Source organism: Erinaceus europaeus, chromosome 11 (genome assembly GCF_950295315.1).
Source record: "Erinaceus europaeus chromosome 11, mEriEur2.1, whole genome shotgun sequence".
NCBI lineage: Eukaryota > Metazoa > Chordata > Mammalia > Eulipotyphla > Erinaceidae > Erinaceus > Erinaceus europaeus.
In genome coordinates this window covers 9,274,110-9,300,736 of record NC_080172.1, presented here as the reverse complement: position 1 = coordinate 9,300,736, position 26,627 = coordinate 9,274,110, and the positions used below count along the sequence as shown (strand labels likewise).

Sequence of the window (26,627 nt, the reverse complement as noted above, 5' to 3'; positions counted from 1 at the left end):
GTGTCATATACGTAGGCTTCTTTAAAAAAATCAATTTAGCTATCTCAAATTTTTCACTGAAACATTTAGAACAGTTCTGTTAAGTACTGACCTACTTGGGTTTAAAATCTGTTGTGTTGCTAAGTTCTTCCTGGTGTTTTGTAACTTGATTTTTTTTTTTTTGGCCTTCTTTTTAGATTATTATAGTTTACATTTTTATTTTTATTTTTATTTTTTTCATTGCTGTTTTCAAGGTTCCAGGATGACTTTTCAGCTAGAGAGACAGAGAGATAGAAAGAGAAAGTCACCATGGTGCCAAAACCTGTCAGGAGTGCTGAAGGAGCAGGCCACATCTTGGGTCACAATCATGGCAAAGCAAGTGAGATAGATATCTTGCCAACTCTAATTGAGTTTCCTCCTCATCATCATTATCATCATATTTTGTTTCATTTATTAAGATATAGAAGAAAATTTTATTTATATATTTATTCTAATAGCTTATATAGAAGTATTTTATCTTGACTGCTTTAGATTGCTTGAAGATTTGTAGTATAATAATTTAAATTTACCAAACTTACTCTTAAATTATTGTTGATCCCCAGAAACTAAATTTTATAAGCACCCAGAAAATAGAATGTTACTGTAAATCCATATAACACATGATTTTTATATTTCCAAATACTTTTCATTGTAAAGGAAGGAATAGATTCTTAGTAGGCAAGTTGGAAAATTCTGAAAGTAAATTGACACAGTCAACTGAAAAGAATTGAAGCCACAACTTCTTGTCAGACATGAGTTATAGTCTCCTCTATTCAAGATAAACATTCCTTAAAAAATTAAACAACTTTAATAATATAAACATGACAATTGGCTAAACTCTACCAAAGTAACTGGAAGTTTAAAAAGTCAAAAACAAATGAGAAAATGTATTGCCGAAATATTTGAACACCAATGATATGTATCTCTGCTATGTAAATGTCTTTAATATCTATATACATCTAAGTCATATGTTATTGCTAGATTCACTAGGTATTGTGTCTGTGAATAGATATTCATGCTATAGATGTCCTCCTTCCTCTTAGAGACATCCTGCACACATTAGCAGTCAACATTTCTAAGAATGAATTAGCTATTTTAAATTGACTCAATATTTATTTTTGTCTTGTTTTTCATGGTTACTCTCCATAAGGAAAATATGCCTTCACTATTTACAAGTGCAAATTCAACAGTAAGCTTTCTTCTAAATAAATATCATCCAGAGTTGAATGTATCAGAGAAAAAAATATGTGCTTATGAAATGTTTTATATATTCATGTGTGAAAAGGAAATATTCACAAACAAAGTTTCCTAATTTCGATTTTGTGCTTGCCTTTTTGTTCGATGGGCTGCTTGTATTAATAGATTTATATGGTGTGAAGGGGACATCTCATGTAGCTACAGAAACTAGATTACTTGAGAAAAAGCAATCTGAATATAATAATACTTTTCTAAAGTTATTACAGGTTGCATAAGTAAAATTTGAAAAATGTATGAAAGTCATTTTTGTTTTTCATTAGTCATAACTTACTAACCCTCAGTAAAGCAATGGCAAGCAAAGGTATATGTGCATGTATGTTTGCATGTGTGTTCATAGAAGTATCTGAATATATGCACATGTGTTTATGTACATGTGTACACATGCACACTGAAAGTCAGAAGTCAATGAAAAAAAATAAATGCCAGTTATCTTCATTGAAATGTTAGCTTCTCACCACATTCCTAGAGATATCATAAGATTTACTTTCACTTTTAAATCCACATTTAATCTATTGTAACTGATTAACAGTGCCCAGATTCTTATTTTTCTCTTCCTAGTCTACAGAATTTTCTAACATTTAACTTTTATATTGATCTACACCATGAATGCTGCAAATACATGTTTTATTTGAACGTCAAATGTTCATTTACTCTCATGAAAGTAACATTTGTTTTATACTCTTGGAGTTGTCTCTTACTGCATTGAATAGGAACATTGTGAAGTTTGACAGATACTTTCAGTATTTAATTTTTAGATTTTTATAAAACTAAAAACAACACATATCAGGATATTGTTTATATGGAAAAATTATAAATGAAAATTGTTTTGTCTCATCTAATATATTAGTTGTAATCTTATAGTGTTTAAGGAAGCTTGACTTCATACCATACAGTCTTTCATTTCTTTAGGGGGAAAATAAGCTGACCATTTTCCATTTCCCTCCTTGAAGGAAATGCATATGCTCTGGTTCTCTTTCCTCGTCCTCTTGCTCTCTCATGAGTTGCAGTCTTTGTAGAGTACACAAAGTACTATGCACAAGGATCTAGGTTCAAATGCTCCACCTGTAGGAGAGGAACTTCACAAACAGGAGTTCTGCATATCTATCTCTCTTTCTCTCTCTCTCTCTCTCTCTCTCTCTTGCTTCCTTTTCTTTTCTTTTTTTGTTGTTTAATTTTTCTTTCTTGGGGAATTCATGTTTTACAGTTGACAGTAAATACAATAGTTTGTACATGCATAACATTTCTCAGTTTTCCACACAACAATACAACCCCCACTAGGTCCTCTACCATCCTGTTCCAGGACCTGAACTTTCCACCCCATCCACCTCAGAGTCTTTGACTTTGATGGAATACTCTCTCTTGCTTTCTGTCTCCCTTTCTATATCTCTATTGCCTTGTATAACAAAATAAAGCTGATATAACATAACTTCCAGGAAATGGTGGTGGAGTCCTACAAGCACCTAGCTCTAGTAATAACCCTGGAGGCAAATAAATAAGCAAGTAAACAAAATAATGAAAAATAAAAATGTAAGAAAAGTGTATTGAATCCTTAAAGTCGATTGCCACATATTCATCAGAAGCTGCCAAAGCACATCTGGTAGATCACATGTTACAGGATGCAAAGACCTGTGTTCAGACCTTTACCCTCGCCCAGGAGGAAGCTTCCTTAGTGATAGATCAGAGCTGTAGGTGTCTATCCTTCTTTCTCTGTCTCTCTCCCTCTCTATCTCACTGTTTCTTCCAAAAAAAAAGTCCACTGGGAAAAGTGTAGTAGTGTAGCAATAAGCCTCTAAGATAACCCTGGGAAGGTAGAAAGGGAGCAAGGAAGGAGGGAGGGAGGGAAGAAGGAAGAAGGAAGAAAGCAGAAAGGAAGGGAGGAGAGAGAGAGAGAGAGAGAGAGAGAGAGAGACAAAGGGAGGGAAAGAGGAATAACTATCTTATAACATCTGATAAAAACAAAGTCAATAAACTGATCCTAACACTTATGGGATGCATGCTAGATGCTACAGATTTCTGGGCCCTGTTTCAAATATTTTGCAAATGAACCGGGCATCTAAGTGTTTATAGAGACCTTGGCTAATTTGAGTAACAAGCAAAAGTGGGAAAGATGATAGTAACTGACACAATAAACAAAATAAAGCTGTCCCAACAAAGTGTAATTTGTAGATTTCTGATTCAAGTTAAATTTATTCTAAATCTTTAAAATGTTGGTTGGTTTGTCAGTGAGAGTCAACACCTATCAGTCTTCCAAAGCAAATTTAATTAAAGCAAATATTAGCAAGGTTTTCATTTCTCTTATAAATACCGTTAAATAAAAATATATTAGGAATAAGTTTCAAGTTAAATAAATGATTCAAGTAATTAGAACCATAGATCAGGTGAAAAGGTGACTAAGGGACTCTGCTATTTGGATTAATTCAGTCATATTTAGCTCGAAGTTAATGTCTACCCTAACTCACACTGATGGACTTGGTGGGGGGAGTGGAATTTGAATATAACATAGTGGCTGAACTCTCTATCAAGTGAGCTCAGGAAAGGTGGAAAAACATTGTTTTAGCTTACTTTGAAGAATCAAACTATATAATATTACTTACCAAAGTTTCTATGATAAAAACAACTCTGCAAAATAAATATCTTACATAAAAGCCCATACTCTTCCCATAGAAACAAAGACTCCCTGAGTGTTGATTTCAGCTTCGTTTTTCAGCTTCCTTTTTTCTCTCACCATCAGTATGAGAAATTAAAGGCACAACATCAGGTTTCTGAAGCCCCTCCCTATTCTGTCTCATCAGTATTGAAAGCTTCATCTCACTCTCAGGCAGAAGTTGAAAAACAAGATCAGAAAAGAAAACACAAGTAGAACCTGAAATGGAATTGGCGTATTGCACCAAAGTAAAAGACTCTGGGGTGGGTGGGTGGGGAGAATACAGGTCCATGAAGGATGATAAGTGACATAGTGGGGGTTGTATTGTTAAATGGGAAACTGGGGAATGTTATGCATGTACAAACTATTGTATTTACTGTTGAATGTAAAACATTAATTCCCCAATAAAGAAATAAATTTTAAAAATTAAAAAAAAAAAAGAAAGCTTCATACTCTGGCATGAAAGTCATATTCTAATACAAGAGTAATTGCCTAAGTCACAGTGCATCTGATTATTGCTGCTAAAATTGGCACTTCTGAGCAGCTTAAATTTAACTTGGATATGTGAAGCCTAGAACGTCTGTTCCTCAGAGGAGATGTCAGTTCAACAGTCCTAGCCATGCTGCAGCTTTCTAAGAATTTTGCTCAAGTATAGAAACAGAATCTGAAGTCTTCCTTAAGAGGTAAATTAATGGTGGCAACCAGTGAGGAAGTGCTAGCAGAAAGAAAACAAGAAGGGTTTTGATTTCGTTCTCCAAAGTGAAACAACATATTTCTCAACCGTTGGATCAAGGATAGATTCTCTGGATCTTACTTAGAAACGATTTGTCTCACTGATCTAAAGTCCTGACACTGTTTTCTAGTAAGATTGAGAGGTAAAGAAAAGAAGCTTGCCTTTCTGAAAAAGATTTCGAAGAACTAAGTATACAAAGCACTTGGAAGTTGACAGATAGTATCTCTATATGATAGATATGTGTCTGTAACCAAAGTAGTTTGGGTGAATTATTTTATTGGAACTATGTTTAGCACATGACAATATAGTTTCAGTTTCATCTAAAATTAAGAAGAGTTATTGAAATAAACACCACCTCATGTCAGCTGTCCTTTTACATGGTAAGGAATGTGTTCTGCATGTTAAAACATCTCTTGAGCTTACTGTATGAGAAGTGGAATCATGGCACATTAACTCCTATATTATCTCCTACTCAGTCTAAGGCAATATTTATTTAATACAATTTCCATGGTCTGTAGTGACCCCATGTAGTGTAGAGGTTTGAGTCCAAAGACTCAGGCATGTGTTCATACAAGGGTGAGTGCTACTGGATAAGCTGTCTCCCAGTCCTTTTATATATTAAAAATATCCATCAGGATGAACTCATCATTTTACATTATACTAAAATGGAAAACATTCTTATGCTGGTGTTTTAAGCTCAACAATTCACTGATAGCCACATGTATGTGAATGTTGACAATTTTGTATTCTTCACTCCAACACACACTCTCATCAGACTGAACGATTATAATATTCAAGGGGAAAATAAAATATTCAGTCAAAAAAATTTTTGATATTTTAATCTTGTGACTTGCCTTATCTTCTCTTTAAAATATTTTATGATTGGATAGCATAGAGAAGTTGAAAGGGGAGGAAGAGATAGAGAGATGAGAGACAGAGACCTGCAACCCTGTTTCAACACTTATGAAGCTTTCCTCTGCAAGTGGAGACCAGGGCCTTGAACCTGGGTCCTTTTAAAAGCACCGTAATGCGTGAGCTTAACCAAGTATGCCACCAGCTGGCCCTATTCAAAACTGTTAAATAGAGTATTATATTTATGTTCATAGTTTACATATGCCATGTGATTACAAAGTCGAAAGATTTCTTTTTTTTTTTTTTTTTTTTGCCACCAGGGTTAACGCTCTGTGCCTGCACTACAAATACACCACTTCTGGCAGCCATCCCCTCCTCCCTTTATTTTTCTTCCTCTCTCTTTTTGTTTAACAGGACAGAGAGAAATTGAGAGGGAAGGGGTACTTAATGAGGTCAAGAGAAAGATCTGCTTCACCGCTCATAATGTGTTTCCCCTACAGGTGGGGAGGGAGAGGTCAAACCCACGTCCTGGTGATACATGTGCAGAACACAGATGCACTACAACCCCACTCCCAAGAGAGTTTCTAATTTCCTAGTTTTTTTTTTTTTAATTCATGCTCTTGCAAAAAAAAAAAAAAAAAATTCCTGTAAGCTGGCGTCTGACCAAAAAAGTCAGGCTTCAGGAGATGTCTTGGAATAGTAAGCCTTGACTTTTCGAAGAGGAAATTGTTTACTGATTTTCTCATCTGCCTACTAGATTGAGAAAGAACAGCTCATTGAGTCAGATTAAATTTGGAAAGTAAAGTGCTGCTACCAGTGAGTGATAGCAGTGATTAAGCTTCATAAGAAAATGATGAGGTACTGTTATCAAAGCTAGTCAGAAATGGGGAAGGGGAGATTGGGTCAGAGACAAAGGAGTATAATTAATAGATACAAGTCGGGAGTCAGGCAGTAGCACAGAGGTTAAGCGCACGTGGTGCAAAGCTCAAGGACTGGCTTAGGGATCCCGGTTCCAGCCCCACCTAAAGGGGAGTCACTTTACAGGTGATGAAGCAGGTCTTTCCCTTCCCCTCTCTGTCTACCCCTTCTCTCCTCATTTATCTCTGTTCTATCCAATAACAGCATTAATAATAACTACAACAATAAAAAAACAAGGGCAACAAAGGGAAAATAAATAAATTTTTAAAAGTAAAAACAGTTTTAAAAAAGAAATAGATACAAGTCCAATGGCAAGAAGGACTGTACCACATTGTTGCCATTTCTGTCAGTACATGGAATCAAGATATCCTACTGCCCAAAGATATTCCCTCCTAAATAGAGGATAAGGAAGGATTTAATAGTCCAAAAAAGGACAGAAAGGGCAGGAAGCAGGACTCAGACACAGAGGTGAACAAAGAGGGGTCTAGTTAACTCAAATAGCTGCAATTATAGAATCAAATATCTACTTAGATGCTAGCAGGAAAGACAACAGAATGTCAGACTAGCTATTTTGATAAAAACAAAACAGACAAGTGTATGTGGTGCAAAGCGCAGGGACCGGCATAAGGATCCCGGTTCAAGCCCCCGGCTCCCCACCTGCCGGGGAGTCTCTTCACAGGCGGTGAAGCAGGTCTGCAGGTGTCTGTCTTTCTCTCCCCCTCTCTGTCTTCCCTTCCTCTCTCCATTTCTCTCTGTCCTATCTAACAATGACAATATCAATAACAACAACAATAACTACAACAATAAAAAAAAAGCAACAAGGGCAACAAAAGGGAAAATAAGTAAATAAATATAAAAATATTATTTAAAAAAAAGAAAAAAGAGACAGAAGCTATTGGAAAAGAGTAACCCAGAATTCTGTGGAGGAGGAAGATGACTAGTCAGTGCAGGGCTGGGCTGTGCTGACACCTGTTGTTGGGAGAACAGGAACACCAGTGACAACAGTCTTACAGTTCATCATTTGGCCTAATAAAATGATTTGAAAAAGCAATTTGAGGACTAGGCAATGGTGCAACCTGTAAAGTGCAGAAGTTATCATGTACCAGGACCCAGCTTGTGCAAAGGATTGATTTTAAAGTTGCAAAGAAAATTCTCCATGCTATTTTCCATTCTATAGCATTAAAGACTAAATTGTTGTAAAATATATAGTTAAGTTTGGCCAGTGAAATCTATTTCTAAGATGGCATTTAAATTATTTTACATATCAGACTTTATTTTAGAACAATTTCAAACTTCTAGAGAATTCATAGGACATTTGAGCAGAAGGGGAGGCAGGAGGTAACTCAGTGGGTTAAGTGCACATGGCATGAATCTCAAGGACGGGCATAAGGGTTTCCGTTCAAGGCCCCGGCTCCCCACCTGTAGAGGGGTTGCTTCACAAGTGGTGAAGCAGGTCTGCAGGTGTCTACCTTTCTCTCTCCCTTTGTCTTCCCCTCCTTTCTCAATTTCTCTCTGTTCTATCCAACATCAATAACAACAAGGGCAATAAAATGTGAAAAAATGCCCTCCAGGAACAGTGGATTCATAGTAGAGGCACCAAGCCCCAGTGATAACCCTGGAGACAAGGGAAAAAAAATTGAACAGAAAGTACAGATAACTGTCATGTATGTCCATCTATCTCTGGCACCAAATTCCCTTTTTGTTGGCATTGACATTTATCTGGTACTTTTATTACAACTGATGAGTATACATTGATTGAAATATCATAATCTCTTGAATTCATAGTTTACATTGTGATTTGCTCTTGTTATTGGAGACACTTCATGTAAACTAAAAATTTGAGTAGTCATCTAAGGACACACCACAACATAATAGATGAAACAATTAAACAGCAGTCACACATTTATAGAACTCACCAATATTGGGAATTGTTTCCCAAGGAGGAGCAAAAACATGGAGGATGGTATTAATTCATACTTAGTAGCAGATAACAGAGCAGTACAGATACCATGAAACATCATGTTAAAAAGATAGGAGTCTAGAGAGAAGGAGATCACACATCAGAAATTCAGTAACATGGGATGAATGAAGATGTTTATTCTTTGTGTTAATTACCTTATGTCCTGAAAACTCAGAACTTTACTTTCAGAAAATTTGATCAAGGGCATTAAATTTTGAGACCATGTTGTTTTTCTAGTTAACAGATGTTTCTGCATAAATGAACTAAGTGTGAGAAACCCAAGGAATGTGTTATTTAACAGGCTGTTAAAGGCAAATGTTCATAAATATTTTTTTATTCTTACATAGTTTATGATCTCAAGTTTGTTCATTGCTTAAATACTAAAAAAAAAGTAAGTAAGAAAGAAAGAAAGGAAAGAAAAAGAAAAAATAGAAATAGAGAGTTGGGCGGTAGTGCAGAGTTAAGCGCACGTGGCGCAAAGTGCAAGGACAGGCATAAGGATACCGGTGGTTCCAGCCCCCGGCTCTCCACCGCAGGACAGTCGCTTCACAAGCAGTGAAGCAGGTCTGCAGGTGTCTGTCTTTCTCTCCCCCTCTCTGTCTTCCCCTCCTCTCTCCATTTCTCTCTGTCCTATCCAACAAGGATGACATCATCAACAACAACAATAATAACTACAACAACAACAAGGGCAACAAAAGGGAAAATAAATAATAATAAAAAAAGAAAAAAACTAAAGAAAAAGAAAAAATAAACCATAGTTTTCTAGATTTTATGTTACAGATTTGCCACCATGCATTAAACATTAACTTTTTCTGTGTGTTTAAATCTGAATATTACATGTTTATGTATGCCTGCCATACTTTTAGACGCAAATGCATATCGGCAATATTCCTGCATGAGGGGCACGGGGTGGGGGAGACAGGTGGCACATTTGGTAGAGTGCGCAATGTTACCATGCACAAGGATCCAGGTTCAAGCCCCTGGTGCCAATTTGCAGAGAGGAAACTTCACAAGTGGTGAAACAGTGATGCAGGTATTTCTTCTTCTTTATTTTCCTTTCTTCTCTCAATCTCTCTCTTTATCTATCCAATAAATAAATAAATAAAACAACATTTAAAAATCTATTCCTTGGGAGTCGGGCTGTAGCTCAGTGAGTTAAGCACAGGTGGCGCAAAGCACGAGGACCGGCATAAGGATCCCAGTTTGAGCCCCCGGCTCCCCATCTGCAGGGGCGTTGCTTCACAGGTGGTGAAGCAGGTCTGCAGGTGTCTGTCTTTCTCTCCTCCTCTCTGTCTCCCCCTCCTCTCTGCATTTCTTTCTGTCCTATCCAACAACAATGATATCAATAACTACAACAATAAAACAACAAGGGCAACAAAAGAGAATAAATAAATATATTAAAAAAATCTGTTCCTCACTGGAGTATCAGAAATATGTTTCTAATGTGAGAAACCACCACAGTAATAGTCAGTTTTCTGCTCCTGTAAGCATATGACTAAACCATAGAATCTGAATAAAAGTATCAATTTCCTGCGTTGTTATAAAGTTAGAAAGAAAATTTTGTACAGATATCCAAAATGTGAATCACTTTAGTAATTACTAAAGAAAACATCTCATAAGTGAAAAAAATCAAAGGAAAAAAAATCACTTTTATTCTTTACTTTTTTTTTTATACCAGTGTCTGTAGTATTGGCAAAATTGACTTTTCCCTCTGATGCCACATCTATTTTAATAAATCAATATATCCTCAACTCTGTGTGACAGAGAGACCCAGGAGTCGGCCCAGGCCGAGCATTTTTGCCCCTTTAACTTAGCATCAGAAATCTTATACTTTGTTTTAGCCAAAAGGCCTAGAAGTGATGGGTCAGATGTCTCTATGCTCTTAAATTAGGGTAGCTAGATTTACCAAATAAAAATGTCAGGGTACTGTTAAAAATTTTATGTTTCAGATAAAAATGTATACTTTTTAAAAAATATGTTTATTTTCCCTTTTGTTGCCCTTGTTGTTTTATTGTCATAGTTATTATTGTTGTTACTGATGTCATCATTGTTAGATAGGACAGAGAGAAATGGGGAGAGGAGGGGAAGACAGAGAGGGGGAGAGAAAGATAGACACCTGCAGACCTGTTTCACCACCTGTGAAGCAACACCCCTGCAGGTCGGGAGCCAGGGCCTTGAACCAGTATCCTTATGCCTGTCCTTGTGCTTTGCGCCACATGCGCTTAACCCACTGCGCTACCGCCGGACTCCCAAAAATGTAGACTTTTAGGTAGAAGTATACCCCAGTTCTAACTTCTTGTACTCCTGTTTCCGCTAAAGATATCCAGTTGAACTAGAGAATTGAGAATACTCAGAAGAGGCAGATAGGGAAGAATGTCTCCTTTTTGTGTTTTGCTGGACTCCACCACACACACACACACACACACACACACACACACTTTTGCACCAAGATTCCCGTTTTCTCCTGTCATTTGCTATCATCTGTTCTCCTCAATATTAGTCTGGTTTACGAGACACAGGACTGAAAGCTTAAATCATTTGTAAGCGTACACATACAGATCCGCACTAAGTTTTTGCTAACCATGGTAGTGTGAGATTCTTTAAAGAGACATGGAGTGAGGAAAACATACCTTATGTGTTATGGAAATTATCAGACACCAATTTCTATGCTGCCACATCATATAGATTTCTGTTAGGGGGAAGAGTCAGACTACATTTTATTCCAATAACATGCAAAATGTCTACTGTCATCTCCTAAATTCTGAGAGACTGACATAAGTTGTTTTGTACTTTAACAGAAAAGAGGAAAGACACTCAAATATCTTTTTATCTTAGATGAAAAAGCAAAAATTAGATGATCCTACTCTCCGACTACTGGTAATATCTTCTGGAGATGAATTTGAAAAGGAGATGATTTCTAAGGAGGATGATTTTCTGGAGGAATATTTCATATGAATGTCAAAATTTGAGTGCTAGAAAGGAGATAGCTTAAATATATAGCCACAGTTTAGAATGGCATATTTTATGTTTCATAAATACTTACAGGACTCAGCCCCTATGATAAATTTTCTAGGATATTCTTGTTACTTGAGGAGACTTCCATCATAAAATAAGTTAAATATATGAGTGTGTTCTGGCGACTTTTTAACTGAGTGTTCTAAAAACCAGTAAATTTGGTAGAAGTAAGAAAAAAGTTCACAGAAATAAAATAACCATGCTTTAATTTTTCACTCACTGGGTTTTTTTTTCCTCCCAAGACTGAGACCTAATAACAAAGTCATAGGAAAATTTTAGTGAGGGTCCTTCTAAGAAGCTTACAAATCTTCAGTGACCTGGTGTTGAAGTTACGCAAGAACCAGGTTGGCTTGGAATTTTGCAAGCAGTTTTTTAAAGTCTCACTCTCAGAGTGAGCTAGGGAATTCCAAATATGCGACAAATTACATGAGCTTCCAGAAACGGGGAGGGAGATATTACGCGGGAGCTCTGGATTCCTTTTTTTTTATTTTAATTTTTTTATATTTATTTATCTATTTTCCCTTTTGTTGCCCTTGTTGTTGTTGTTTTATTGTTGTTGTGATTATTGTTGTTATTGATATCATCGTTGTTGGATAGGACAGAGAGAAATGGAGAGAGGAGGGGAAGACAGAGGGGGAGAGAAAGACAGACACCTGCAGACCTGCTTCACCGCCTGTGAAGTGACTCCCCTACAGGTGGGGAGCCGGGGGCTCGAACCGGGATCCTTACTCTGGTCCTTGCACTTCGTGCCACTTTCACTTAACCTGCTGCGCTACTGCCTGACTCTCTCTTTGTTTTTTGCCTCCAGGGCTATCATTGGCTATCACTGGGCTTGGTGCCAGCACAATGAATCCATTGTTTCTACCTCTTGCTGGCTTTTTTTTTTTCTTTTCATTTTGTTGGATAGGACAGAGAAATTGAGGGAGGAAGGGGAGGTAGAGAGGTAAAGAGAAAGATAGACACCTGCTGACCTGCTTGTGAAGCTTCCCCCTGCAGGCAGGGAGCCGGTGGCTCAAAACCAGACCCTCATGTGGGGCCTTGTGCTTCATACATTGTGTGCTTAACCAGGTGTGCCACCGCCTGGCCCCCAGAAGCACTGGGTTTGTTATTCTCACTGTTTTTGATTAGTTTAGTTTAGTTTTAGTTTAGTTTAGTATGCCACTAAGGTTATTACTGGAGCCAGTGCCTGCCCACTAATATGGATGGCTATGTTTTTTCACTTTCCTTTTCTGTATAGAGGGAAGGAGCGAGGGAGGGAGAGATAGAGAGAGAGAGAGAGAGAGAGAGAGATTCCTGCATCACTACTTCCCCACTAAAGAAGCTTCTCCCCTGCAGGTAGGGACTGAAGGTTTAACTTTGGGTCCTTGCACATGGTAATGTGTGAGTTCAATACCTGGTTGTGTCAATACCTGGCCACAACCCCATGATTTTTTTTTCTTTATTTTTCTCTTGGGAGGTTGTTGGTTTACAATACAGTTGTTGGCTCATGGGCATAATTTATTATCTCAAGATAAGAACTTGCAAAACACTCTCACCTTCAAATTAGGTCCTTTATTGTGTCAAAGACCTGTAGGCTCTCCCTTCTCTGACACACACACACACACACACACACACACACACTCACTCACAGGCATGCACTTACACAATACACACAACCCTTTCTGTCCTCCTTCCCCAGAGTCCTTTGTTATGGTACAATACACCAAATCAGTCCCAAGTTTTACTGTATGTTTCTGTTTACTTTCTGTTCTTGTTTCTTAATTTCTGCCCATGAGGGAGGTCATCTCATTTTTATCTTTCTCTCTTTTTTATTACACTTAACATGATTCCTTCAAACTCCATCCAAGATGAAGTGAATAAGGTGACTTCATCATTCTTAATAGCTGAATAGTATTCAGTTGTGTATATAGACCACACTTTCTTTCTTAGCCACTCATGTGTTGTTGAACACCTAGTTTGCTTCTAAGTTTTGGCTATTACAAATTGTGCTGTGAACATAGGTGTATGCAGATCATTTTTGGATGAGTGTATTTGATTCCTTAGGATATAGTCCCAGGAGAGGAATTGCAGGGTCACAGGGTAGGTCCATTTCTTTTTGTTTGGTTGGTTTTGTTTGTTTATTTTTAAAATTTATTTATAAAATAAAAAATAGAAAATATCTACAAACCCATAGGATAAGAGGGGTAAAATTCCACACCCTTCCCACCACCAGAGTTCCATATCCCATCCCCTCCACTGGAAGCTTTCCTATTCTTTATCTCTCTGGGAGTATGGACCCAGGATCATTGTGGGGTGCAGAAAGTGGAAGGTCTGGCTTCTGTAATAGTTTCTACACTGTACATGGGTGTGGGTGTGTCAATCTATACTCCCAGCCCTAGTGTGGGTGTGTCAATCTATACTCCCAGCCCTAGTGGGCCAGAGCTCTGGAGAGATGGAGTTCCAGGATACATTGGTGAGGTTGTCTGCCAGGGGAAGTCAGGTTGGCGTCATGGTAGCATCTGCAATTTGGTGGCTGAAGAAGCATTAAGATATAAAGAAGAACAAATTGCTCAATAATCAGGAACCTAAAAGCAAAAAAATAACAGATGAGATTTGGGGTCTCCATTTTGGAAAAGGCTGGTAGGTCTATTTTAGGTATATTCCAAGGGGCCATCCATGACTTTACTAAGTTTTACATGAGCCCAACAGTTAACATACAGGTGGAAAGGTATTGTCTGGGGAGATGGTGTCAGTGTTGGAAATAGGACTAGAAAGCTGGATCAGGGAAGAGAGTAGCTCCCAAATATGGGAAAAATATATAAATACCATTAACTGTAAAGCCCATCGGTTTGATCTAGGGCCAATATTCAGTACAGGAGCCTGTGTGACCTCTGCATCCCTGTAGGTCTGAGCTCACATTCTGAGCTAGGAACTTTCTCGGTTTCACCCATTGACAGACCGTGCTTCCTTGAGTGGTAGAGGATTTTGGTCCAGCCTCCCTTCAGGGAATGGGGAAGTCCTAACCATTGTTGATCCACATGAGAACAAGGTCCTACAGGGGACCATTATGTTGTTCATGATGGAGATGAACACTGACAGTTTAGAGAGGGTTCTATTAGAGGTCTAGGTCCATCATGTCTGTGTGGGAATCACAGGATTCCCTGACTAGGGCCCTGGGAGGTGAGGTAGCCTGGTAGTAAGCCAAAGAGCCATCATTAAAGTATGCCAGTCTCTTGCCCTTATCCTGCTCTTCATAGGGGTTGGACCAATTCACATTCCCACCAGTAGTGTCAAAGGGTCCATTTGCCCCTACAATCTCTCCAACATTTGTTGTTCCTATCCTTTCTGATGTATCACATTCTCACAGGAGTGACGTGGTATCCCATTGTTGTGTTTTTGTTTTGTTTTGTTTTGTTTTTGCATTTCTCTGATAACTGTCTTTGCCTCCAGGGCTGTCACTGGGGCTCTTTGCTCACAGCACTATGAATCCACTGCTCTTGGCAGCCATTTTTTCCTTTTATTTTTTTCCTTCTATTTTATTTGATAGGACAAAGAGAAATTGAGAGGGGAGGGGTAAATAGAGAGGGAAAGAAAGAGAGACATCTTTAGACCTCCTTCACTGCTTGTGAATGCATCCCAGCTGCAGGTAGGGATCTGGGCCTCAAACCCAGGTGCTTGTGTGGGTTCTTCTGCATAGTACTATGCGCACTTAACCAGGGGCACCCTGCCCGCCCACTCAGCTTTTCTTCCTCTATACTGAATCCCCAGTCTACCCCCAGGAGATTTAGAGATTCATGTCAGAGCTCTTTCACAATAAAGAACTAAATGTCATTCAACTAGTTCTAATAACTTGTAGGAACATGAAGAATGCTTGACAGTATTAAGACACTGTATACCTTGGTAAGAAAAAAAATAAAGTTTTCTTATTGGGACAATCATTGTGGCATTTTGCAAAAAAAAAAAAAAAAAACATATAAGTCGAACAGCAGCAAGGGCGTTGTTGCATTTTGCAAAAAACAGAAGTCGAACAGCAATGATGCTGCAAGAATTCCAATTGAACATCAACTGTGTGGTTTAGAAAAATGCTGCTTGGAATATAGTCAGAGATTTATATACAGTAGGAGCATGAAGCAAGGCCAGATCATTTCAATGAAACAGAGTATTTCCTGAAGCCAAAGACCTTCTTTTTTTTAACATAATTACCAAACTGAAAATTTCAGAGTCACAAGAAATCTCTTGAGAACAGTAATGGCAGTGGAAATAATTTTCTCAGAGAATCCAAAATACTCATTTCAATAGTTTTAAGTGATTCATGTACTGACTAGAAGAAAGACATGGAACTTATCCCATGTTTTGCTTTTCATTTTCCCCATCAAACAAAATGTTCTGTAACTGGAGTTAAATGTTTGGCTAGGCACTTTGAAAGCCTCATACAATATCTTGGAAGGGAGATAGGGAAACAAAGATGTCTCTGAAGCCACCAGAGTCCAGATTTTCAAAAGAAGTTATCAAACTAAAGTTTTAAAAGGAACATAACATTTGGTACCCTATATAAACCAAGGTGTGAAATTATTTATATATACCACAGTATGCTGTGTTACTTTCTGAAAACCTTCTTTGAGCATCTCAGGATATTTCAAATTACTTCTCAGTAAATGTCCAAAGTAATGGTCCCCCAAAGAATCTGTTAAACTTTGAAGAAGTAATATTCAGTACAGAATAAATGATAAATTATTGTTACTAAAATATAAAACTGAATAAGTAATGAATACTATTTAGAAGATTTATTAAGTTTATGTCCACTAGAATCATCCAGAAATTAAAAATACATGAGAATAAAATAGCAGAGGTCACAGTAAATCTATTTCATGATTGAATGGTTGCTGTATGCTTCTTGAAGGTTTTCTCTGCAATACATTCTTCTAAACCAATGAAACTATGTTTAACTTTCACAGCACACTTATATTGCACACAGATGCATGACCTGTACATACGTCTACGTATGTACACTATATATAGAATGAAATGTGTTTGCAAGCACTATATTTATATTAGGGCAGCACATTCTTTTGGAAAAATATATAAATATTGTTAACTGGTCTCCTTATTTCCCTATTACATCTGAAATGTAAGAGTGTTCTTATACTTGGTAATTTTGTTACATAGTCTCATTAGTTTAAAAGAATGTATTGCAGAGAAAACCTTCAAGAACCATACAGCAGCCATTCAATCATGACATGGCTTTAGGATGCTGGTGAAAGTCCCTAGGAAATGGAATTTAGTGAGTAATACATAGAGTGTATGTCCGCCAAAGGAATCAAACTTCAGTTTAAAAATTTCCAATCACAAACACAAGTCTCACACATATAAACTTACAAGAAGATTTTTAAGGTGATATAGATCTCTACCACTAACTAACCTTAGAAGAAAGTCTCCATACATTTTGACATAAGTTTGCTATTGAAAGTTTTTGAAATGCTCTCATGTAAGATAAAGTAAAACATATATTGCAATTTAATCAAAAGCAAATAGATAATTTCATTGGAGGATCAAAAATAAGTTTCTCTGCTGAAGATAAATTGGGTACGTACTGTGTTTATAACACTTTACATACTAATTTTACTAAATTTTTCATAAGTTTTAAAATCACAGACAGAATTCCTTCAAGTTGTATTTAAGAAATTTTGGACAGTCAAGAAATTGAGGGGTCTTGCGGTGGCACACAGCACAAGGATCCAGGTTCAAACCCCCAGCACCCCACATGCAAGATGTTCACTTCACAAATGGTGAAGTAGATCTGCAGGTGTCTGTCTTTCTCTCTCCCTATCTCCCCCTTCCCTCTCAATTTCTGACTGTCTCTATCCAATTAATAAATAAAGATAATGTAAAAATAGTTAAAGAGGGGAGTCGGGGCAGTAGCACAGCAGGTATATCCTACACATGTGATTTTTTTTTTCCAAACAGAAACACTGTTATTTAGTAGCATATTTCAATTCAGAATTACTTTTTTTTTTCCTTTGGTCAGTGCAGAGCAAAGTATGACAGAGAGTAAAATTTCTACTAAGTGTACCTGAATTTAGATATGCCAATATGATGAATTCTACACTTGAAACAGTTCAGGATTCTCTTCTTCAGCAAATATTTGTTCAAAATAGCCTTTGATATGTATGTTTTTGTGTCAGGGTGAAAAATTATTCCCCACCAGGTGGAAATGGCATTTTCCACTTTCCCTCACTGGCAAATAATCTTTCCATGAAAACAGCAAAAAGATTGTCCTATCTCATCTATTGCTTCTGTTAGTCAGTACCAGGCTGTCTGATTCTTTAGAGAAAAATATGTTTATTATTCCCTGTCCAGGTGACACTTAGTAATCATGTATTACTGAGTACACTCATTCCAGAAAGTCAATTCTAAAACATTCTCTTTAATTTCAGCATATTCAAAGACATGGATTAAATATTCTATTATGAAATAATGAAGTCTCTTTTCAAGTCTCCCGTTAGCCATCTAGTCAAATTTTGATCTCAAGTAAGAAACAATATCATCTTCTAATTACAAGATATCAAATAAACTTAAAAGGGAAACCTTAAAGATATTTTTTTTCCTATTAAATTGAACTAAATTTTATGGGCTTTCTTCTGTAAGTGACTCTTAGTTTTTCTCTTGCAGCCTTCAGGATCCTTTCTTTATCCTTACTCCTTTTCATTCTCCATATGATGTGTCTTGGTGTCTTTAAGTCTGGGTTAATTCTTTTTGGGACCCTCTGGGTTTCTTGGACCTTTATGTCTTTGATGTTGTCTAGACCAGAGAAGTTCTCAGCTATTATGTCCTGAAGAATGCTTTCTTCCCCCTCCCTCTCTTTCTTCCTCTGGTAAGCCAATAATGTGTATATTTCTTTTGAAGTCATCCCATAGGTCTCTGTTGTTGTCTTTAGTATCTCTTAATCTCTTTTTGAGATCTCTTACTTCTTTTTTAGTTGTCTCTAATTTGTCCTCGATCTTGCTAATTCTGTCTTCAGCCTCATTTATTCCTTCTCCCCTCTACTGTTTTCTAGAGTTCATCTATTTTGTTAACATGTTCTGATACTGTTTTAGCTGTTCAACTAGTTGTGTTCTTAGCTAAGCTACTTAGCTTTCAGCTCTCTAATAACCCTGAGATAATTAGTGTTTTCTCTAATGAGACTCTGGAGAGTCTCATTGCTTGTTTCTGCATTTCTGATGAAGATTCTTTCAAACTCTTTACTCACTCCTGTGATTATTTCCTTAACTAGTGTTTGGATGTTGACCTCATTATTTTGTGCTTCAACCTTTGGTGGGCTTTTAGCTGGACTCTTGTCCTGGTTCATTTCTCTAGTATTTCTTCTTGTTAGCTTAACTGTTTTATATAGTATGTTATGAGGTCCCTCTCTCACTACTTTTCAAATTACTGATCACTCTTGCCTGGATTGACTTGTGTCTAAGTAAGGTAGTTAAAGGGTTCACAGCTGTGGAAATTGATGGTTGTTTCAATAGTATTTTAATCCCTGAGTTTGATCACAGTGGCTTAAAAGCTTCTTTTGTTATTTTTCTTCCCTGTAGGCTATGGGAGCCTGAGGGCTTTTAAACTATAAGTAGACTTCTTAGCTTAATCACTGACTCCTGACCAAGAGATAAAGCAGGGTGGGGCAGAGATTATCCAGTGGTTATGCAAAGAAACTCCCACAGCCCCACTGCTAGGCCACTGAGGTACAGATCTTCTCCTGAGTTTCTTTGTTAGTTCTCTGTCCCCTGGTGTCAGCACAGGGCCTCCCCACTGCTGCTCCAGATTCTGAGGGCAGTAGCAATGGAGACTCACAGTTGCATTTGGTGAGTCTTAGGGGAGTCCTCTCCTCCCTTCAGCAGTCTTTTTGTTGGTGAAACAAACTGGAGGTGGTGTCTCAACTGGTAAACTACTGCACTGTTACCAGCCACTTAATCTCTCCCTAGGGGCCTCACTATCCACGAGTCACATGTGTTTGCACTCACTGGTGATTCAGTGGGTTCTCTGAAATCATTCTAGTCCTGTCTTGTTGCAGTCCCAGATGGTCTTCTTTTGTATTCCTAGTTGACCCGGGAGAGGAGAGGAGAGAAACACAGCTTTGCTGTTTGCCGGGATAGCCTGAGGGTACTTTTTCCCGAGCTAGTGCTCTCTGGGTTGGAGAGAACTCAACTGGAGCTGATCTAGGCTGCTGTGTGGGAGAGGGATCAGGAACTCGTGCTGCACCAACTTCCGCAGGAGATACACTCTGGAACTCTCGGAGCCGGAAAGCAATTTCCAAGTGTCTTCAATCAGAAGAGCAGCTGTTTTTATACTCTCCAAGTAGGGTGGAACCAGGATGTGATATAGAGAGGGTGGAGAGAAAAGTGACTGGTGACAATCAGAGTGTGACAAGGAGAGGATCAGGGTGTGACAAGGAGGGGGGGTGGAGCAAAAACATATCATGAAACAGAGGGGATTGAACCAATGCCCTGGAGGGAGGTACTTGTTAACAGCGGTTATATAAATAGAATGAAGTGGTTATGTAAATAGAATAGTGTTAAGCAGGGGGGATTTAAACCAAATGAAACAGAAAGGGTCTCATGCATACCAACAATTCCCCCTTTCTTTTTAACTAATGGCCATTGTGGAGTGAACAGAAACGTATATCGTACAGGCGTTTTCAAAATAACTGGCATAAGACATGGAAAACAAAATAGGCGAACAGCAATAACCAGTGTGATGCCAAGTGGAGCTTTTCTTGCCTCAGAGGGCAAGGCCTAGCAGGCGAAAGGGCATTTCTTGCCTCTGGGAACGCTTCATGCCTCTGGGGGCATCTCTTGCCTCAAAGGGCGTTTCCTGCCTCTGTGGGCATCTCTTGCCTCTTGGGGTGCTTCATGCCTCTGTGGGAATAACCTAATAAGGAGGGGGAGTTTTCTGCCTCTGGGACAGAGCCTGCAGGCGAGGGGACATGGTCTATAAAGTCTCAAGGCAATTGGCTGAAGTTAGTCTTTGAGAAACACAGCTGTGTGTACCAGTAAGTCCGATGGAGGTGTCAGTCCAAAGTAGCTGACCACAGAAGAAAATGCTGGAGGATGAAACGCTGCACGTCTGTCTCGATGGGGAATGTTGGCCACCAGAATTCTGCTTTTCTGTAGAGAGTGAGCTTTCGAGTCTGTGAATCTGTTTCTTCAGGTCGTGCCAGGTCACATTATTGGTTTCCGGGGGCAATGTCAGAGAACAGGGGTCCAAATGGATTTCCGGGAATTCCATTTGAGTAGATGCTTTTTCATGTGAAGACTTGACAGCTGAAATTCACTTACTTGTCAAACAAAACTTGTAGCAGATTAGAAGTTTACTATCATTGATAACTCCATTATAATTGGAAGTCCTTTCTAGTATCATTTCAAGGTTGTTAAAACACTTTAAACTCAATAAAATGTGGAAAGGTAAACAGAAGAACCACGGTTAAAAGCCTTAGGCATGAGAATAATTAACATAATCATTGCACTATCTGCCCCACCCATAACTCATACAGTTTTCAGGATTAAACGTTTCAGATTCATGTCAAGACGTAAAAGAGAAATCATAGGAGGGAAAAAACAATTTTTGAATTGTTTCTGGATGTCTCTAGAAATCATGGCTGCGTCCAGCATTTTTTTTTTAAGTCAATGTCAAACAAAAATTCAGTCATTCAAAACGCAACTTGAACCAGATTATCAAGATCTCACCATGTAGGATTAAGAATCCCCGGAGGGCGACCTAGTTCAAAAAGCTCCTCGAAATTCCATTTAGGGTGCTTCGGACTGTTCCTGCTGGATTGCTTCAGGCACCCATTTTTAAAAGTGTCTTCCCATCGAAGAAAGAATCCAATCAGGAGAGTAGAACTAACCACGTGTCTCCATACTTGGGAACTGCCAGGGTACTGGAGAATGCTCTTCAAATTAGAGTAGTCCTTCTCCATGGGGAACATTCGAGAAGAAGTCCAGAAAGTCCCAGGGGAAATCCCCATGCATATCCCAAGTTCTATGATCACAGTCATAAAGAACCAAATTGTGGCCCGGAGCAAAATGTAGTCCTTTTCCTCAGGAAACATGGGAGAGGGAATCCAGAAAGTCCAAGGAGAAATCTCCGTGCATCTCCCAGGCTCTATGATCCCGGTCATAAGAAACCAAAGTTCCCAGTCAGGGAACCGAAATGTGGCCCAGAGTAAAATGTTCCAGAGACAGACTAACTGTCTCATGATGAAACAGTAGAGGCTTTGGCAAACCTCTTCGTAAGTAAAAGAGAAGACCATAGTGCATAGGTAGGCAAAGTCTTCACTTATCTGGGAGTTGCGCAGGTCTGGTCCCACGTTGTTGCGCCATATGTCATTTTCGACGGGTTAGGTTGTTTTCACCGGGCTGGCTTCACGGGCAGGTAACAGACGACCAGGGACTCATAGTTGAGCTGTAGGCAGTATCTCTTTATTCATGCAGGACGCAGCACAATCTAAGCCGAGCTGAGCTAAACTAAAGGTAAAGTACTCTAAAACTCACAATGCTGTCTTTATATATACTTGCCAAGTAGGGTGGAAACAGGGTGTGACATAGAGAGGGTGGAGAGAAAAGTGACTGGTGACAATCAGAGTGTGACAAGGAGAGGATCAGGGTGTGACAAGGAGGGGGGGTGGAGCAAAAACATATCATGAAACAGTGGGGATTGAACCAATGCCCTGGAGGGAGGTACTTGTTAACAGCGGTTATATAAATAGAATGAAGTGGTTATGTAAATAGAATAGTGTTAAGCAGGGGGGATTTAAACCAAATGAAACAGAAAGGGTCTCATGCATACCAACAGCTGTTCTGTAGCCCTGCCTTGCAAAGTCCCCCCCAATTTTTTAAAAACAAAACAAGAATAAAAGAGAACTGTTATATAATGCTAAAGTGCCAAATGCTATGGGTTATAGTTACTAAGCACCTCTTCCTTCCCTTGTGTCTTTTAAATGTGGAAATCAGTGTTTTGAATGATGCCTCTAACTTGCCAGTAGCTTGGCTCCCTGAGTTACTCCAAAGAAGAGAGTATCTCGAGAAAGTTACCTTACCAACATTGATTTGTGAGATAAGCACAGACAAGAACTGTTTTTTTATTAAAATTGCTAATAGGCAGGTAAAAATGATAGCTCTATGTATGCTATGTAGGCATTTCAGACTTTTTTCTGAAAACTGACAATCTGTCTAGTTAACTTTATGAACATTAATTGCTCTGTCATTTGAAATTTAACAAAAGAAGCTAGAATATATTTCAAAAAAGTAAAATGAATAGTTACCAGATTTCATGTATGGATGGAAAAGATGCTCCAAATAAGAGAATAGCAGAGGTCAGGTGATGGTACATCACACATTAATTACACACACACTAATTACAATGGGCAAAGGCCTTGGTGCAAGCCCCAGGTGCCCACCTGTTGGCAGGAAAGCTTCATGAGTGGTGAAGTAGGGCTGCAGGTGTTTCTCTCCCTATCTCCTGCTCTCCTTTCAATTTCTCTATCTCTATCCAGTAATAAATAGTGAAATAAAAACTAATTAAAATAAGAAAATAATTCGCAAGTAAAATATGACTATATAATTAATGTTATTTTTCTTCTTTACTAGGTTTTCCAGGGCAATTTTGACAATGATACTCATAGAAAAAACGTCATTGACCCTCCCATCTATGCTCGGCACATCCGAATCCTCCCTTGGTCTTGGTATGGGAGGATCACCCTGAGGTCAGAGCTTCTGGGATGCACAGAGGAGGAGTGAGAAGACCCATACAAAGTGCAGCCTTCCTCTCTATTTCCCTAAAAAGCATTTCCATGGAATGAACTGTACAATAATCTGTAGGAAACTGAATGGGGGTTTTCATGAAAAAGTGCTTAAATTATGGTAGGCCACTGTCTTTTGAAGAAGGTCTATACCTGCCTCTTCAATGTTGTTTTGCTTCTTTTTTGTTTTTCCCTACTATTTAGATGTATAAGGCAACATCACATTCATATTTGAATTACTCTTCCCTGATTATTCTCTGTGTCATTTACATGGATTGGAAGTAGAGAAATAAAGTAGATTATTATTTTTTTTTTGATAGCAAGTGTTAAAAAAAAATCACAGTACCAAGCAAAGGAAAGAGTTGATAGAGCTTTAATAATCAATTTGCAGCTAATAATTATAAATGGGATACTGCAATGCTAGCAATAAGGATTTTCTTTTTCATTCTGTGTTGAATTTGCATTATCCTAAAGAGTTCCCTGTGCCTACCAAACACTCTGAAGTGTCTATAACAGAATTTTGAAGAATCTGTTACATGTAGTATTGATATTATAATTTTCATTTTATGTTCACTATTTTTACTCACTATTTTACTATGTTTACTATTTTTACTATTTTTTAGATTATTTGACCACCCTTTGACTCTATTCTACATTCTCTTTATTGTATACCTGAGTAAGTTCATAATTGAACAGTTGAATTTCCTTAAATGAGTTCTGTAAAAGGAATGTTATGTGTTTATATAGCAACATGATTATCAGTAGACTGATCACATTCAATATCAGTACACTGGCTCTGCAATTCAATTTCTGAGGGAAGCTATAATTATTTACAAATAATTCCTTGATAAAGAATTTGTTGTTATTTTGAAAAAGAGACATCAAACATACATTAAGTTTCTTTAAGCTAAAACTTTAAAGTCTCTATTTTGACGGTATTGAAATAGCTTGAAAATGACTTGGAAAGAATAGAATCGTTATTTTTTGTTCATTGAACATTAGCAAATGAATATTAACATAGTTTGCCCAAGCATACTCTTCACTTTTTTGTTCATTTTGGCATTTCCTGTGAAACTAGAATTTTCTTGAGATTTGAAAATAGGGAGTGGTTTCCCAGGAGAGCACAGTAAGTTGTTACTTGTGAGAAGAAAAGTATTTTAGTGACAAAGTAGTAACCGTTTTCCAAATGAAAATTGATTTCTATTTATTTTGCTTCAAAGGTCTTGAAAAATAAGCAATTATCATACCAATTTGTTACTGATTATGGAGGTATCATTGACATACCTCTGAAATTGAAGTTCCCACTACCTCTATAAAAGTCCACAACATCTGATTTATAATCTTCCTGCTTAATTATTTTATAAGGCTTAGAGGCAGAATTATTGAAGTTTTAAATTAAGGGTCCTGGAAAAGGAAGTACAGTTTGTGTATGAAATGTTGACGTTCTATACAACACTGCTAAGTTTCCCTCCATATTGTTTGTGCTGCATAATCAAAGCTACTAGACTGTTACTGCTTTGTCTGTTCATGTGTTCACATTTCTTAATGGTGTATATATGGAGTGGTCTTCAATTGTTGTGGAGAATGTAAATGGAAAGTCAATCATAATGACGTTCTTAGTAAGAGCAAATTCTGAATTGGCTGGCCACATATGTGTCGTATGCCTACGTGCTTCTTGCTTCAGATCCTTATTATGATATCATTCAGTGGAAGCATCTTAAATGAAAGTGTCCAGCATCATCTTTCAAAACCAAATGCAGCCATGTCTTCAGTATTTCCTTGTTATGATACTTTTAAATTAGAAATGTAAAGAGTTGAATTGACTGAATATTCAAGTCATATTACAAATAACTACATAAGACCACACACATTACTGTCTAGCCAATGATCTTGCTTTCCATACAATTTTCTCTCCCACAAACATCTACTCAATTTCCATTATATAATATATATAGTTATTGATTTTTAACAAAGTATTTTTTTCCTTATCAATAATTATTAAGAATGCCTTAATTATTTTCTCCAAAATATTCATGGCTTCTCATGGTGTTTTTAATTTTATTCTAGTTTTTTAAGCAAGTATTTTCAAAGGGAGTTTATTAAAATTATAATTGTTACCTTTTAGAACACATTAAAACGTTTTTCTCTCACTCATACATTTTCTTTCTGCTTTGTATGCACTTCATCTGCTCTGTGTGTATAGCATGACCGGATGGCACATCTGTATGTCCCACAGTGCCCAAAGTTCATGACAACAAAGGAATTTCTACACACGGAAGTGTTAATATTATTGTGAAGTAGTATATAGCTTTTATGTCACTTGTATCAAAGTGAAGCAAATTTATTCTATTCAAATTCACACTAAAACACAGAATACACAGAAGAATCACTTAGTATTCACCATATTGAGTAACGGTAACATGCTAATATTATAATTCTGAAACTGAAATGGTAAGCGTCTCCATTTTAGCTATGTCCTATTGAAATATTGATCATAGTCATGAACTCTAATTTTAAGTTGACTTTCTCTTTCTGGATGACTTCTTAAGGGTTGGTGTAAAATTTTGAAGACTTGGGTACTAATGGTTGTATCTTTGATAGTCAACTAATTACAAAATATAATGTTCACTACTGGCATCAATGTGTCAGTAAACTGAATAACTAAGATGCAAATAACCTTGACTAACTTTCAAGATGTGTAATATTCCAATGCTGTTTTTTTTCTTTGTATATATACTTAAATCATGTAGGATGTTGTAAAAACAGTATGACCTTGTCTAATCTTCAAACTTAACAATAAAACTTTTCAAAATCCGGGGTACTGTTGAAACAGTGGTAATTAAATTCACTTTAAGAATACGCAAATGATCGGGCATGGGCAGTAGCTGCAGAAAGCTGTGTAAGGATCCCGGTTTGAGTCCCCGCCTCCCCACCTGCAGGGGGGTCGCTTCATGGGCGATGAAGCAGGTCTGCAGGTGTCTATCTTTCTCTGCCCCTCTCTGTCTAACCCTTCCTCTCTCGATTTTTCTCTGATCTATCCTACAGCAGCAACAACCACAGCAATGGAGACAATAACAGCAACAACAAGGGCAACAAAATGGGAAAATGGCCTCCAGGAGCGGTGGATTAGTAGTGCAGACCCTGAGCCCCAGCAATAACCCTGGAGGCAAAAATTAAATAAATAAATACTTAAAAAATATATATATAAATGATCTGGATCTGCATGCCCACTACTCTTAAATACTTGGTTTCTCTTTGCAAAAGGTGGTTAAACATATAAGGGGTGGGGGGAGGAAATATTTATGCCCTTACCCAGTGATAGCAATTAAACTGCACTTTCCAAAAGTATTAAAAATATCAGTACATTTCTCCCGATCATTTTAGTGATGGCTATTTCCCCAATAGCCTAGTAAAACTTTAGCCAGGTGTGTATGTAAAGTTTCACGAGTCATCTGCTCATTGTTGATGAGAG

The 26,627-nt window shown here is 37.7% G+C and overlaps 1 protein-coding gene across 3 annotated transcripts in view; it reads left to right on the top strand.

Annotated features, from left to right (window-relative positions):
* EDIL3 (EGF like repeats and discoidin domains 3) overlaps positions 1 to 23,735 on the top strand; it is a 425,344-nt gene extending 401,609 nt beyond the window's left edge. For all 3 annotated transcript variants that reach the window (XM_060201139.1, XM_060201136.1, XM_060201137.1), the window contains one exon: positions 23,004 to 23,735. In XM_060201139.1, coding sequence (XP_060057122.1) covers positions 23,004 to 23,153 — 150 coding nt within the window. In that variant the 3' untranslated portion in view covers positions 23,154 to 23,735. The remainder of the gene's footprint in view (positions 1 to 23,003) is intronic.
* Positions 23,736 to 26,627: the final 2,892 nt, after the last annotated feature.